We start from the raw sequence: 14,151 nt of genomic DNA, 5'->3' as shown, positions 1-14,151 counted from the left end.
ACATCCTGATTACTAAAGCATTAATATACCCAAAGGTTAACTTTGAGGCAAATGTCTCATTGGCTTCAATGATGAGTAGGTTTTTAAAAAAATAATTTTCATTTCATCGCATACTGAAATGACCACCAATATAATACTTTCATAAAAATACAATATGAAAATATAATACTGTCCTAGGTAATATATATTTTTAAAAACCGTTAATAGCACCGTACAATAAAATTAAAAACCATCTCTTATTCATTTATAGAAATGTAATAGCAATATTTGCATCTTATGAAATAAAAATTGAAACCTGGTTCATAAGCATACACTGATACTGAAAGAGAATAATAAATCTGGGGTTTCCCAAGAGACCTACTATCTTTATATAGATATCACAATTTCCTACACAATAGCTACATCCTGCCATGTTGATATAATATTCCTTAGTTTTCCCTACATTACAGCCTCAACTACAGGCATATTCTGAAGCTTCGAACAAATTGAATTTATTATCAATTACAAGAGCATATGCATATTCATTCTAGATTTTGTTAAAAGGCAAAACCTGAAATGATTTTTCTTGCTACCTACCATATAGTCTTGAGGGCAATGTTCCTACCAAAGATCATTTACCATTACCCATTTTCCCGCAAATACTTCATGATTTCAAAAAAAATTTTCAACTGTCAATTTTGTGACTTTAAAGTCATGAAGAGAAAACAGACCCTGAAATTCTGATACTGTAAAACCTCCCCCGTCACCCCGCCCCGCCCCCTTTTTTTAACTGAATTTTGTAAGAGTAGTGACTGGGCAAATATCCTTTTCCTGCAAGCAGCATTTTACCCTAAACATTCAACTTCAAATTCTCTACATGACTATGGAATATAGCATAGACTGCAATTAGTGAGAAAATCATTGCTATTCTCATCATTTATTGAAATCTGGAATGAATATATCTTAACCAATGTAATGACTGATAACATAAATTTGTTCAACAAACTACCTCATCTGAAATTTCGATATAAGCCCATACTTAGAGGCAGTGGTGTAATGAAAACTAAGGAAAATCATACAGAGGGTATCAACGTGGCAGGGTGTAACTACTGAGTGGGGCATTTTGCTATCTAGGAAAAAAGATAGGGCTCCTGAGAAACTCCAGAATTAATCTCTTTCAATACCAGTGTGTGCTCATTAATCAGTTTTGACTGAGAAAGACAAAGAGGTCCACAAGAGCAGATTTAGACACCCACCAAATACACTTCCATCCTCAAAGCCAGACTCTGAGGACTCCACGACTGAAGAAGCTCTCGCCTTCTCTTTGGGCGGGGTGAGGAACCCGATGACTGTGTTCTTGACGGTTTCTGCCAATCCTGCGACGCCTCCGTTCATGCCCACCTGAGGTCCTCCGTTATCGCTGGTGTCCAGGATATTCCTCCGGACTTTTGTAGTGGTTGTCTCGCTGGTTGTGACAGTTTTCTCCTGCAAGATGAATCATCATGAGTATGAAGTTCAACAGGATGACATTAATTTTAGGGGAACAATTCCTTTTAAGGTTCAAAACAACATCAGTTTTATGAGGACCTTCAAGAGGACATTAATTTTATGGGAATGATTCCCACAAGGCAAATAAAAAATAACATCAGTTCTACTGCAGAAACAATTCTTTACAAGATAGGAAACAGCATCAACTCAATAAAAACAACTACAAATAAATTAAAATTAAAAAGACAGTATGATGTGTGTTGAATCCTCATGTGTCCCAATTAAACTCTTGAGTTTATGAAGTCTGAATATGCTACTGTACATTCATACTTCTTCACTCTTTACCTATACACTAAAATGCATATTTATTCTACACAAAAGAACCCAACATGGTTTGTCATTTCAAACAGAGAAGCCTAATAAACTTACTCTGCATACTACATAACGAGTTCAATTCATTAATATTATATACATATTAATTTAAGAAGCTGTCTTGCTATAACAGAATGACTTGAGCATTAATCCAATTATCTGGAAGCACTGTTTAAAAAGTTATAACTAAATATGAATATATTTTCTATTTGCACACCTTCTCAGAGAAACATGCACACAATAAATATTATTCAACACAAACAGCATCAACTATGCATATATATATTATATATAAAGGATAAAATATCAGAGAAATTGTTTTAAACAATTATCAACTATGATTATTCCCCAGTATCACAATCACTTGGCCGCGTAAACAACACATTTATTATATGACTGTCAAAGCAAAGCAATGACTATGCATCCTTATCACATAATATTTCACAGGTTTTCATTTTCTGTCATGAAAAATGAAGATAACATTTATCTGTCACACAAGGTGGGGTGGAGTTCATATATACCTGATAAGATAAAACGTATTTACTGTGTCCTTAGACAAAAAAAAAATAATAATCTTTTGTTTGCAAATGAGGTTTGGTGGAAAAAGTACATTCAGCAGAGGGGGCATATATATGTATCTAGGTCACAACAATGATTTAAAAGTGGAAGAGAGCGTCTATCTTTTGAAGCAGTATGCAAAAATATTCACGTATAAATTCTATAGAATTTAAAAGACGATGTTTGTGTTACAAGTGTATTTTACTTCCTTAGACTAAGATCTAGTAAGCTAAGATCTGAATATTCAACAAAGATCAGACTGATAATTCGATGAATGAAGTAAAATTACAGGTGACTGACTTACGTAGTTTATTACTAGGTTGTAATTTATTATTAACACAGTAATAATTATTATAAATGATAAAGGGACTGACAAACTCCCTTCACAGTTAATCTCTCTCTCTCTCTCTCTCTCTCGGTGAATCAGCCCCCATGGGTTAATTAAAAGAGATGAAGTGCAAGAAAAACATCACTGCTGCTCAATACGATGTGGCACCGTGACGTCATCCAGCAGGTGCCAGATGCCACTATATATTTCCGTGTGGGCGATCGCCTTCTATAAATTGAAATGATGATAAATATATATTTCTCTTTCGCTGACGTTTTGCCATCTTGCGGGCAATTATTTAATTTCTGAGGTATGCCGATTATATGTACTAAACTTAGATGTTTATCTCGGAGTTGAAAATAGACGAATAATTATACTAAATCATGCGGGGATTTAAATTTGAAGTGTATAATAATAGTTATTACGGTGCATTCTCCTGAAGAAGATGCAATTATATATTTACAAATGCTATTAAAACATTAGACAGAAGCTAAGTTTGTGGTACCGCATAATAATAATAATAATAATAATAATAATAATAATAATAACCAATAACAACAACAATAATAATAATAATAATAATAATAATAATAATAATAATAATGAATAATAATAATAATAATAATAATAATAATTCGTACGTTCATTAAGAATGTCACGAGAAAATCAACAATTTCAATAATATCAGGTGTTCGAGAACATAATTCTCTCTCTCTCTCTCTCTCTCTCTCTCAGGCGCTTTCCTCACCCACCTTCTTCAACTCTCGCGCCCGGCGCCTCCTCCTTTCTTCCTCCCTCTGCATCTCCTCGAAGAGTAAGTCCGCCTTCGTCACGCCCGCGGGGGCGGGAGAAGGATAGTCGAGTGCGCTCAGGTAGGAGCCGCGCCCCGGGTGCAGCCTCTCGACGCGGACTTCCGCCTGTTTCAGGAGGGGTTCCTGAACGCGCCCGCCGAGGTAATCCTGAACGCGACCGCCGCCGAGGTGGTAAGTCACGAGACTCGTCTGTTGCTGTAACAACTGCTGCCGCTGCTGGTCCTGTTGTAGTACGTGCACGTGATGGTGGTCGATGTTGTGGATACCATCGTGCGGGTACGACGTGTCCTGATGCTGGTGGTGATGGACGTGCCCGTTTTCGTGCAGGACGCGTACGTGGCCGCCCCCGGCCCTGCCGTTTTCGTGGGATAGCTCCAGGAATGAGCTGGAATCTGTAGTGACGCTGTGGCGGTGCTGGTCCGAGCGACGTCTCCGTCGGTGTCTCACCCTCCTGCGGAAGGAAGGAAGAAGAAAAGATTACCAAATCGACCTCCCGTTGTTTCATGGAGGCCCCCATGGGTGGCAGTAAAAACGTTAAAAACGACAAAAGGGAGTTTAAATGCGCCCTTTAGAGAAAATGCAATACAGGATCCTCCGAGGTATGTATGAACAACCTAAGGGCACGCTATATTGGGGAATTATAGCGGAGTCCGGTATAGGCCAGTATCCTACAGAATTGATTAAAAGAAAATCATGCTTTTCCACATCATAAATTCGGAGGAGAAAAGATTAATAAAAGAAATAATTGAAAATCAGTTAAGAGCCCCACATGGGCAATGTTGGACAAAAAGCGTAGTGAACATATGCACCAAATATGATATAGAAATTAATGGACAAAGAGAATATCCCAAAGCGGCACTGAAAAAGGAAATGAAGATAAGAATGAATCAAAATATCCAAGAGACTGAGAGAAAAGAGGAAAAAAATGAAGAAACCGAGATTCATAGATGACTTCGAGGAAAACAAATACATAAGGGAACTGAAAACAAAGGATGCCTGTATCATAATGGAAGCCAGACTGAATATGTTGAACTTAAAAGGCCAACAACTTCCGGGGCAATTTTAAAGACGAGGTCTGTGGAATATGCAGAGTGGAGGAGAGGACGCCACCGAACATTTATTCATGCGTGTAAGTCGTTACAAAATACAGATCAGGACATAAATTTAGAGACACTGATAACCCCTAACAGAAAACTGGGAGAGTATATGAGGATAGCCCTCAAAATGAAGGACGTTCTTAACCTGGAAAGCGATGGATGTCAAAGCTAAGTAGCATGGCTATACCTCAGTTATAAAGAAGAAGAAATGAAAGGGAGTTGGGTTAAAAGCAAAGTCAATATCGGATTGTATCTAATTTAGATACATCTGTAATTCTTCGGGGTTAATTTGGTTACAAAAAAGGGATAATAGACATGAATTAAAATAACCATTGTGAAGTACCATAAATTAAAGTTAAACTAAATAATGAGTATAGTAAGCAAGGACATAAAGCTTTGCACCTCATGTAAAGTGTAGTGCGCCCGCAACTGTGTTTGTGGAGTGAGCACTTAGGAACCAGGAACCTTATGACTCTGAGTAATTAAAAATAAATAAAGGAATACACAGAAAGGAAGAAGAAGATTAGGACTTCGGTATCAGAAGCAGACTAACTTTTTTATAACTGAGTAATTATTAAAATAAATAAAGGATTAACTACAAAGGAAGGAGGATTGGAGCTTTGACATTAGAATTTACCAATTTCACGACCTCTTTGAATAAAAAAAAATAAATGACAAAGGATCCTTAGGGGTTGAAAAAAAACTTAAGGTCCATCTTGACCCCATAAGATTGTGGTATTAGAAATGCACTAACCTTATGACCTGGAATAAAAAAAATAAATAAATAAGAGACAGAGGAACCTTAGGAATTAAAAAAAATTAAGGTCTATTATGACGCCATAAGACCGTAGTATTAGAAATTTTAATTTTATGACCGTCTGGAATAATAATATAATAATAATAATAATAATAATAATAATAATAATAATAATAAAACAGGAGTAAGGTCATTGGGCTTGAAAAACATTAATTAAGGTGCAATAGGACCCCTTAGAAAAAAAACTATGATGACGATGAGGAATGAAAAACAATGAAATATAACGAAATCGAGAAACGATAAATATTGAGAAGTGTTATGACCTGGTGGCCCCCCAACAAATAAAAATAAATTAAAATAAATAAAAAAAATTATGACCCAGTCGACATACACATATATGGAAATATTATGACCTGTGACATGTGAACGATATAACCAAGAACTAGTAACACCTCAAGAAATACAAAAATATTAAGAGCTATTATTAGCCGGCTGACAAAAATTCACAAACTATAACACCACTGTTGACAAAAAAAAAAATATAGCCACAAGGACAAAATACGAAGACAAACAAACTCAAAAAAAAAAAAAATCAGAAAAAATTATATTCATAGTTGATGAAACGGTCTGGAAAAAAACTTAGTTCAAAGAAAGGAAAAATTTTTTTTCATACAGACTAAACAAAAAATACGTTCAAAACCTTGAAAAAAAAATAATTCAAAGAAAATAGATAAAACTGTTACATGCATGCATTCAAAAAATCTCTTACAGAAATTTAAAATTCCAAAAAAATCTTCTGAAAAATAGACAATAACAGCCATCAAGATTAAAAGATATAATAAAACCTATAATAAAAAATCATAACCATTTGTAAAAATATTAATTTAAAAAGTTATATTACAGCCTAAAAAATAACAGAAATCAACAACATGCAAAGATATAAAAAAAATAACAGTAAAATTCTCTTGCTCTTCGGCTAAAGACAAGAGACTGCCTATGACGTCAAAAAGAATGAGAGAGAGAGAGAGAGAGAGAGAGAGAGAGAGAGTCAGTCCAGAACCTCGCAAATAATCGATAATGTGGCCTGATTCAAGCACAAAGGCAGACCTGCTTGCAATCGATACGTGAGGAGGAAGGCCTGGTTCTCATTGTCGAACAAGGGTATGAAGGGTATGATGTATAGTGTATACATACAAACATATGCATATATAAACATATGCATATATACATCTGCCTATATATGTGTGTACATATACCAAACAAGCGTTAAGCCTACCATCCCACCATTCCAACCAGCTATATATATATATGGGTACTACCAGCATTTCCTGGGGTCATGAAAAAATGGGTATGGACTGTGTACCTTTTAGAGCCAGTCGCCCGCCACCACCCGGCCCCCACCCCGCAAAGGGGTATTAGGGCAAGTTGTGCGCATGAAAGAATAATAATTTTAGTCTTTTTTCAATATGGCATCTGCATACGTTTGTCCCAGCAAGGATTTCTTTTTATGCTTAAGAACGTGCACGTACATCGTAAACACGCGTTTGTGGTCTTTGCTTGTGTGCGTCAAAACATGCGTTTGTGGTCTTTTTTGTTTTTTTTAACGTATCAGAAGATTGGGTTCCCCCCCCCCCCTCTCCCCAACTCCCAGCGTCTGTGGGCTTCCCAGAGAATCTTTGGGTTCTATCAATGCCAAGGAACAAAGCTAACACAAGCAGACAGGTCGGCATTTCATGACGAAGATCTCTCGAGTTGACCAAGTCATCTGAAATGAGTAGACTCCATTCGTGGTATCGCTAATGAAACTCTCTCCTGAGTTGCCCAAGGCATCTCTGCAATGGTGATATGACTCGACAATCATTTGTACCTATGCGTGACTATCTACCCTTGTGCGAAGCTTGACTGAAATTCCTTCATCCATGTATATAAGGGCTGTCGTGATGATGACAAGGTACTTGCGACAGACAGCACTGATATCAATGGATGAACATGGCGACAGACAGACAGACAAGACACTCGATGCAGACAAAAGCTACGGTCGACAGGTGACAGACAGAGGCTTGGATAACTAGAATTTCATAGCTTATAATAATAAAAGAAACATTAGTAATACAGTCACGCCAGGTCTTCAATAAGAATGTAAACCAAAACTCCGAGCTTGCATAAAACTCAAAATTTCAAGAAGTTCTCAACCAGCTAAGCAGAGCCGATACTGAAGGTGCCTTGGCTGATATGAGGTGATAAAAACAAGCACGTAAGCATATGCAAAATGCTTGGCAAACACTACGCAAGCTGCTTGCATTTATTCTGACTGGAGTTTTTTATTTTTTTTTTAGATACTGACCCATCAAGCTAGAATTCTGGAGTCGACTACTATGCTACAATATTATCTCTCTATCTCTTTTATACATACATACATATATATACACGATATATATATATATATATATATATATATATATATATATATATATATATATATATATATATATACAGCTACCAGACAAGAGTCAACGGACTTACGGTCAAATATCTTAGGAATTTTTTTCCTTTCTTTCAATTCTACGCTGCCGTAGGCTAAGACCGACTGAAATGTACCTCTCTCTCTCGCCTGACTGACAGTCGTGATTATTGAAGTTTTCACCCCATGACCCCCAATTATCGGTCTTATACAATGCCCTAGGATTCAGATTTGGTGGTTCCTTGCAATTCGCTAATGACGGTAAATTGAGCTCAAGAGAAGAAACCACCGTTCTTTTGTTAAATATTTCGAGAGAGAGAGAGAGAGAGAGAGAGAGAGAGAGAGAGAGAGAGATTTATACATGAATATATCAACAATTAAATACCGCCACTCGATATCTATCCCTAAACTTTTCCACAACAAACGCAACCCTCCTTAGCCCCTACCGCCAACCCCCTCCCCCCTCTCTACCATCCTTGAGAGATGTTCCCGCTATTCTCAAGGAGCGTTACTGGTGTCATATTGCCTAATTAGAAGACCACCTCTCTCTCTCTCTCTCTCTCTTCCCTGAGCTTCCACTCGGAAGTTGTTTATCCAGGAATATCTTCTTCCTCTTCTCCTACTCCCCCTCTCTTCTTCTTCGTGAAGATGTAACCAAAACAAGCAATGCGATTGGCTCTGTCATCTCGCTAAATTACTTTATAACGATGACAACAGATCAAATAACCCAAAAAATATTACACAGAAAACACACTATAATGTCGAAAAAACTTAAATCTCTTAGTTAAGTTCATTAAACAAAAATACTTTCAGGCATAAACTTAAATTATTTGAATTAAAAAAAAAATAAATCACAGAGTAGGAATTAAAACTGAAATAGTTTTAATGGGCGCGAAGAATTCACTACGAACGCATTTATTTAACTATTTTATTTCCTTCTCGATTAAAAATTAATAAAAGTTAGCAGTCACTAACGGATCTTTGACACTTTACGAATCGTGCTCATTATGCAAAGTGCAACTGCAATTGCTGGATGCAATTTGAGGACCTCTGCTATAAGGAAAACTTGTTGTGAATATAGAATTATCTGCTAATTCCTCTCAAAGATAAAAAAACAGTAAATAAATTATCTAATAAGTTTAAAATAATTCAACAATAACCAAATAAAGTGGAAAACATTACTGATAAATGTAAGATAATCTAAAAAAAAAAAAAAAAAAAAAAAACAAAAAAAAAAAAAAAAAGATAAATTACTGATAATTCATGATTACCACTAATAAAACCAATAAATTTCTCGAAATCTGAATAAGGCAAACAGCTCTTCTTAATATCCTATTATATTAAGGTTTAAATGGCGAGTTCTTGCAATAACTGAGCAAGATGGCAATCACATGACATCATACACCAGCTGAGATATGAATGCCGAATTACAGATGTCTCTACTATAACATTAACCCCCACGATTCTAGAAAGATAGAAACGTACCCAACACCTGCCTGCAACTCGATCTAAACTGCTGGCAACATCTGCATAAGCTTATATATATATACCTCCTTTTATTAAATGCCCATCGTATAGTAAGATTTCATCAGATGCCAACTAGTTGAGAACCTACAAAGCCTAAGCTTCAGCCTAGAAGACAGAAGCCTATTATAAAGGAATACGACTTCCTTGTATGAATCTCATCATCATATCTTTATCGACGCTGGCAATCTCTCTCTCTCTCTCTCTCGGTATCGTCACCCGGAAACGGGTATCATCACCTCAAGAGCCACCCAGTTCCTCATGATCAGTAACATCCTTTTGCAGAAGCTTTTCAAAGACACCTTTCTGAATCCGGCTTAGTCTCCTTCAAATATGTCAAATTCGTAAGTACCTTTGCAACGGCGCATCCAAACAACGCACGTATTCAAGCATCTCTTTCTAACCCTACTCATTATTCTAACAGCCCTCTCAACTGAAATGTCAACCATACGAAGACCATTTTCTAAATGATGGTCCCTCCTCCTCTCTCCCACCACTATACCCTATTTTAAGGGGCGTGCTTACGGTTACAGTCTCTCATTAACAAACATATAAACGTCAGAGCGCTATCTGAATCCTTGAAAAAAAACAACAGAAGGCATGCGAGCGCATATCAAGCATGCGTGGAAGACGTGTGCCGTATCTCAAGCGATTTATTCTAAGCTTGTTTGAGCTCAGTGCGGTTTCTTGACATTTCGTAATATCTCTCTCTCTCTCTCTGGGGTTTAACAGACGTGCCTAATCTATTATCTACACCCCTGTCTCCTTCGTGAGCAGCTTAATCTCTCCCTCACCTTCCTCTGGTATTTTTACCACTTTCAGAACTAACTTCCGGCATAATGGTGACCTTTTCGAAAACCAGCACATTCTTTCTCTCATATTTCTTTTGACTTTCTCCTTTAGTCAGTTTCTAAAACTCTGTATTTCTCTCTAACACAAACGAGAAAACAGACAAACAATATGTAAGTCTATATAGGACTATAGGTATTAAGAGTTATAGTCTCTTCTTCCCACTTAGGTCTAGTGACTAATCCTCCTCCCCTCGCGAGGGGGGGAACAGTACTCAGCAGGGAGCAGCCCTTCGATCTCGTACTATCCCATATTCGCGTCCATTCAGTGGCATCAAGTTCCACCAGGGCGATGGACGATGGGCTAAATTCATGCCCACGTCATAGGCAGTGCCCTGAAATGAAGTTATCCTGGACTATAACTGGTTCATTTGTCTTTAAAAACTATACGTCCTCTCTCTCTCTCAATGAGTATATTTAGGCCTACGCATCATTTGCCTACCTATATTCACAAGCATACAAACACAGCATTGGTTTAAATGTCCGAATACACCCTCGTTCCCAAGCCACAAACACCTCCCCCGACCCCCTTCCACAAAGTAATATATACCGAAGAACAATAGGCATATCTCTAAGTAAACAATCGCTCCACGTGTGCTCCGTCACAAACACCCATTCACCCCCAATAGTTTCACCCTCCTCTCCTCCATCTCCCTCTCTCTCTCTCACTCGGCAACAAACGATCAATGTGACCAGCAGCATCCCATCCACTCTCTCTCTCTCTCGCACTTGATTCTCAGGCCTTAATATCTCTCTCTCAACTCATGTGGTCCTGCTCTCACTACCAAACACATGACGAAGAAGAGAGGTCGTATACGATGCCGACCTGAATGACCTGAACTATTTGTATACTGTCTCCTCTGTCGTGGAAGTTGCTGATCTCAGCAAATTACTGTATCACCTCTTTTCTAAAGATGTTCCTGTCATGTTTAAGGTTTAGCACTTTTCAAAATAACGTCTTCTTTTAAACAATTATAAAGTCCCAACGTCGACAAATGTAACAGTATCACATGCGCGTTTGTGTGAGGGGGAAATGCCTTCACGAACCAAGGGTTCTTCGCCGGTCCAGATGAACGGCAGATTTCCCACAGACTTAAAAATAAAAAAAAAAGGACGAAAACTTTACAATACGTACACTCAGTCATTCACACATCCTGTTGCTTCGATACATATTGCTATTTCGAGCCATTTCATGGCTCTGGTCACGCTTATCACCGGTTTTACACGCTACACACACACTCACACTAATAACGCACTATTCCAGAAGCACTTTGTGAAAAATAGATCGATATTTGTCTATGGAAAACACGAAAAACACAGCCCAGAAGGACTACGTGTAGACGGTTCCTTCACCGACGAAGCTTGTATACTCTCTGCCTGTGCCTGACGGCGCGCGTCGTCTGCTGGCCGTCATTCGGGCGCATGCGCAGATCGGGGATGAACCATTCTGGAACGCACATGGACCGGCGTCTATAGTTTTGTTTTTATGTACGACAGAACTGGACCGAAAAAGTAGCTTTATATTTGTTTATTACTTATTTTAGGGTTACTTATATTCATGTAAGATCGCTAAGCAATGTTAAAATATACTTTTGTTTATCACAACAACGGAGGTTAAAAAAAATTTAGACCGAACGAAAAGGTTCAAAATGTTCGACACTTGCTGACTTGACACGAGAGAGAGAGAGAGAGAGAGAGAGAGAGATGTTTCCTCTTAGCTGCAGGTACGGAGGGTCCATTGATAAGTGCTGTTAAGTGTAAAGTTCCGTCATCAACCTCCCCCCCTCACCCATAACCCCCACCCCCCCAAAAAAATACACATTTGATTTAAAAACTAACTTGAGAGTCAAAGAAAAACGCATATAGTACTGCACTAGATTATTATACATTTTCGGTATAAGAAGCAGCCTGAAGAGTTACGAGAAATAGTTAAAGTAGCTTAATAATAATAATAATAATAATAAAATAATAATAATAATACACTTAGCTACAAGACAGGATACCCAGCTTCCTCCAACCAGCTTGATCCCAAGCTCCACCCAAACCTTAACGCCGCAGGCTTTGCCCTCCAAGGAGGTTACAACCTCTATATGTTGCCCACCCACTCAACCCACCACCATTGATGCCCAAACCCCTCCGATGCCCCACCCAGAGGAAGGAAAAAATGAACATCGCGCCCCCATCTCTCACCAGGATTTTTAACCAGGGCGAATCCAACGGAGCTTGAGATGTGATTTTAGACCCACAGCGGAACATGACGATGAGTTTGTGACAATATTTTTAGTCATTTTTTGGAGCCGGTTTGATTTAGTGCGTGATAGTACAATAATTTTTCTCTATATTATTGTCGTTTATTAAATTCTGGAACACGTCCTTGATTCATTAAATTTCAAAACATGACATTTAACTGTCTCCTTCTCTCTCATTATGAGACTAGAGCACTGAGTCTAGCAACGCAAAAGAAAGAGGAGAGATCCGTTTCCTCTTCGTCCAAACCCGGATTCCTTATTGAAGAGAGAGAGAGAGAGAGAGAGAGAGAGAGGACTATGTACAACCCCGATTGTGAGGCCAATTAACCGCGATAAAGAGTTGCTCAGATGATGCTTTGCCGTTGGTGCTGCTCTCCACTTGGGTCTATATTGGGAAGCAGGAGAGTTCATGGTGCGCGTGACACACGCTTGGGAAATCGTTTACCCGTGACGGCTGCGATTTTTTTATACACACTCTCACTCTCTCTCTCTCTCAAGAGATGTCTTTCATACCCCAATTTTCATTCCGTCTTCCGTTACCATATATGTGCATTATTCACGCAGGTAGGGGTATGGTACTAGGCCTAAGTTAAAGAAGTATACATATTCCCGTGTTTTCATTCACCCAGTTGATATATGCACGCTTATTCACGCAGGAAGAGGTACAGGTGAAAAGATGTTTAAACATACTCTCTCTCTCTCTCTCTCTCTCTCTCTCTCTCTCTCTCTCTCTCTCTGCATGCATGTTTACGTAAGCAAGGAAGTCCATTTCACCAGCTCTTCCAAAACCGGAAAAATAATCCTTGTAACCTAAGTTTGCACTGCTGTGACAAGACTTTTTTTTTTTCTCTCTCTTAGTTACTCAGTTATCTAAAAATTTACTTTTTTTCTCTCTTATTTTCAAATTTACCTGAAGATTCCTGTGATGTCACGATTCGTTTTACCAAGAGGATGCGGTAACGCGCCAAAATACATCGGTCTAGCTCCCTGAGTTTTTTTTTTTCTTTTTCTACTTTTCTTTAGACCAGCATTTGCTCCGGTGACGTTAGCGACAAGTTAAGGTCTCTCTCTCTCTCTCTCTCTCTCTCTCTCTCTCTCTCTCTCTCTCTCTCTAGGCCTTTCGGAATGTAAACAATGTTTGCGGCTAATGGAAGTGTTTGCGCAGAATTTCGGCGCGGGAATCTATACTATGTCAGGTTAGTCTAGTGTCTAGACTATATTCTAGGACTGAATTTCCTTAAAAGGTCTTTGAGTACGTCATGAATGCGTTGTTAGACGTTTGTGATAATAATAATTTAATAATAATAATAATAATAATAATAATAATAATAATAATAATAATATAAAAGGGAATTTATTTGTTTATAATCGCAGCTCAACACCATTCCTTGACGAATGTCAATAGATAAAAATATTACTAGACCATACTCTGTTTTTTCCATCCGCCTGTGGTGGTCGCGCATGGTAACACTGCGTCCCGGGCTTTAAATAGTTACGCTATGTGTAAGTCTTAGGTAAATAAAAGGATATCTGGGTGTACATTTGCAACTGAAAAGTGTTTTAATAATTTACTGTATGCAAATCACACCGTTAATATTCGAACTATGATATTATTTAAAGCCCGGGACGCAGTGTTACCATGCGCAAACACCACAGGCAGATGGACAGATGGAAAAAA

The 14,151-nt window shown here is 38.1% G+C and overlaps 1 protein-coding gene across 3 annotated transcripts in view; it reads right to left on the bottom strand.

Moving 5' to 3' along the window:
• The window catches only part of LOC135197276 (uncharacterized), a 134,182-nt gene that overhangs the window by 84,956 nt on the left and 35,075 nt on the right, over nt 1-14,151 (bottom strand). For all 3 annotated transcript variants that reach the window (XM_064224396.1, XM_064224395.1, XM_064224397.1), the window contains 2 exons: nt 3,478-3,988; nt 1,236-1,464 (listed from right to left, as the gene is read on the bottom strand). In XM_064224396.1, coding sequence (XP_064080466.1) covers nt 1,236-1,464; nt 3,478-3,988 — 740 coding nt within the window. The remainder of the gene's footprint in view (nt 1-1,235; nt 1,465-3,477; nt 3,989-14,151) is intronic.

This window comes from Macrobrachium nipponense, chromosome 18 (assembly GCF_015104395.2).
Source record: "Macrobrachium nipponense isolate FS-2020 chromosome 18, ASM1510439v2, whole genome shotgun sequence".
Lineage (NCBI taxonomy): Eukaryota > Metazoa > Arthropoda > Malacostraca > Decapoda > Palaemonidae > Macrobrachium > Macrobrachium nipponense.
Note: the sequence above shows the minus strand (reverse complement) of the source record. Positions and strands in the feature narration are given on the sequence as shown.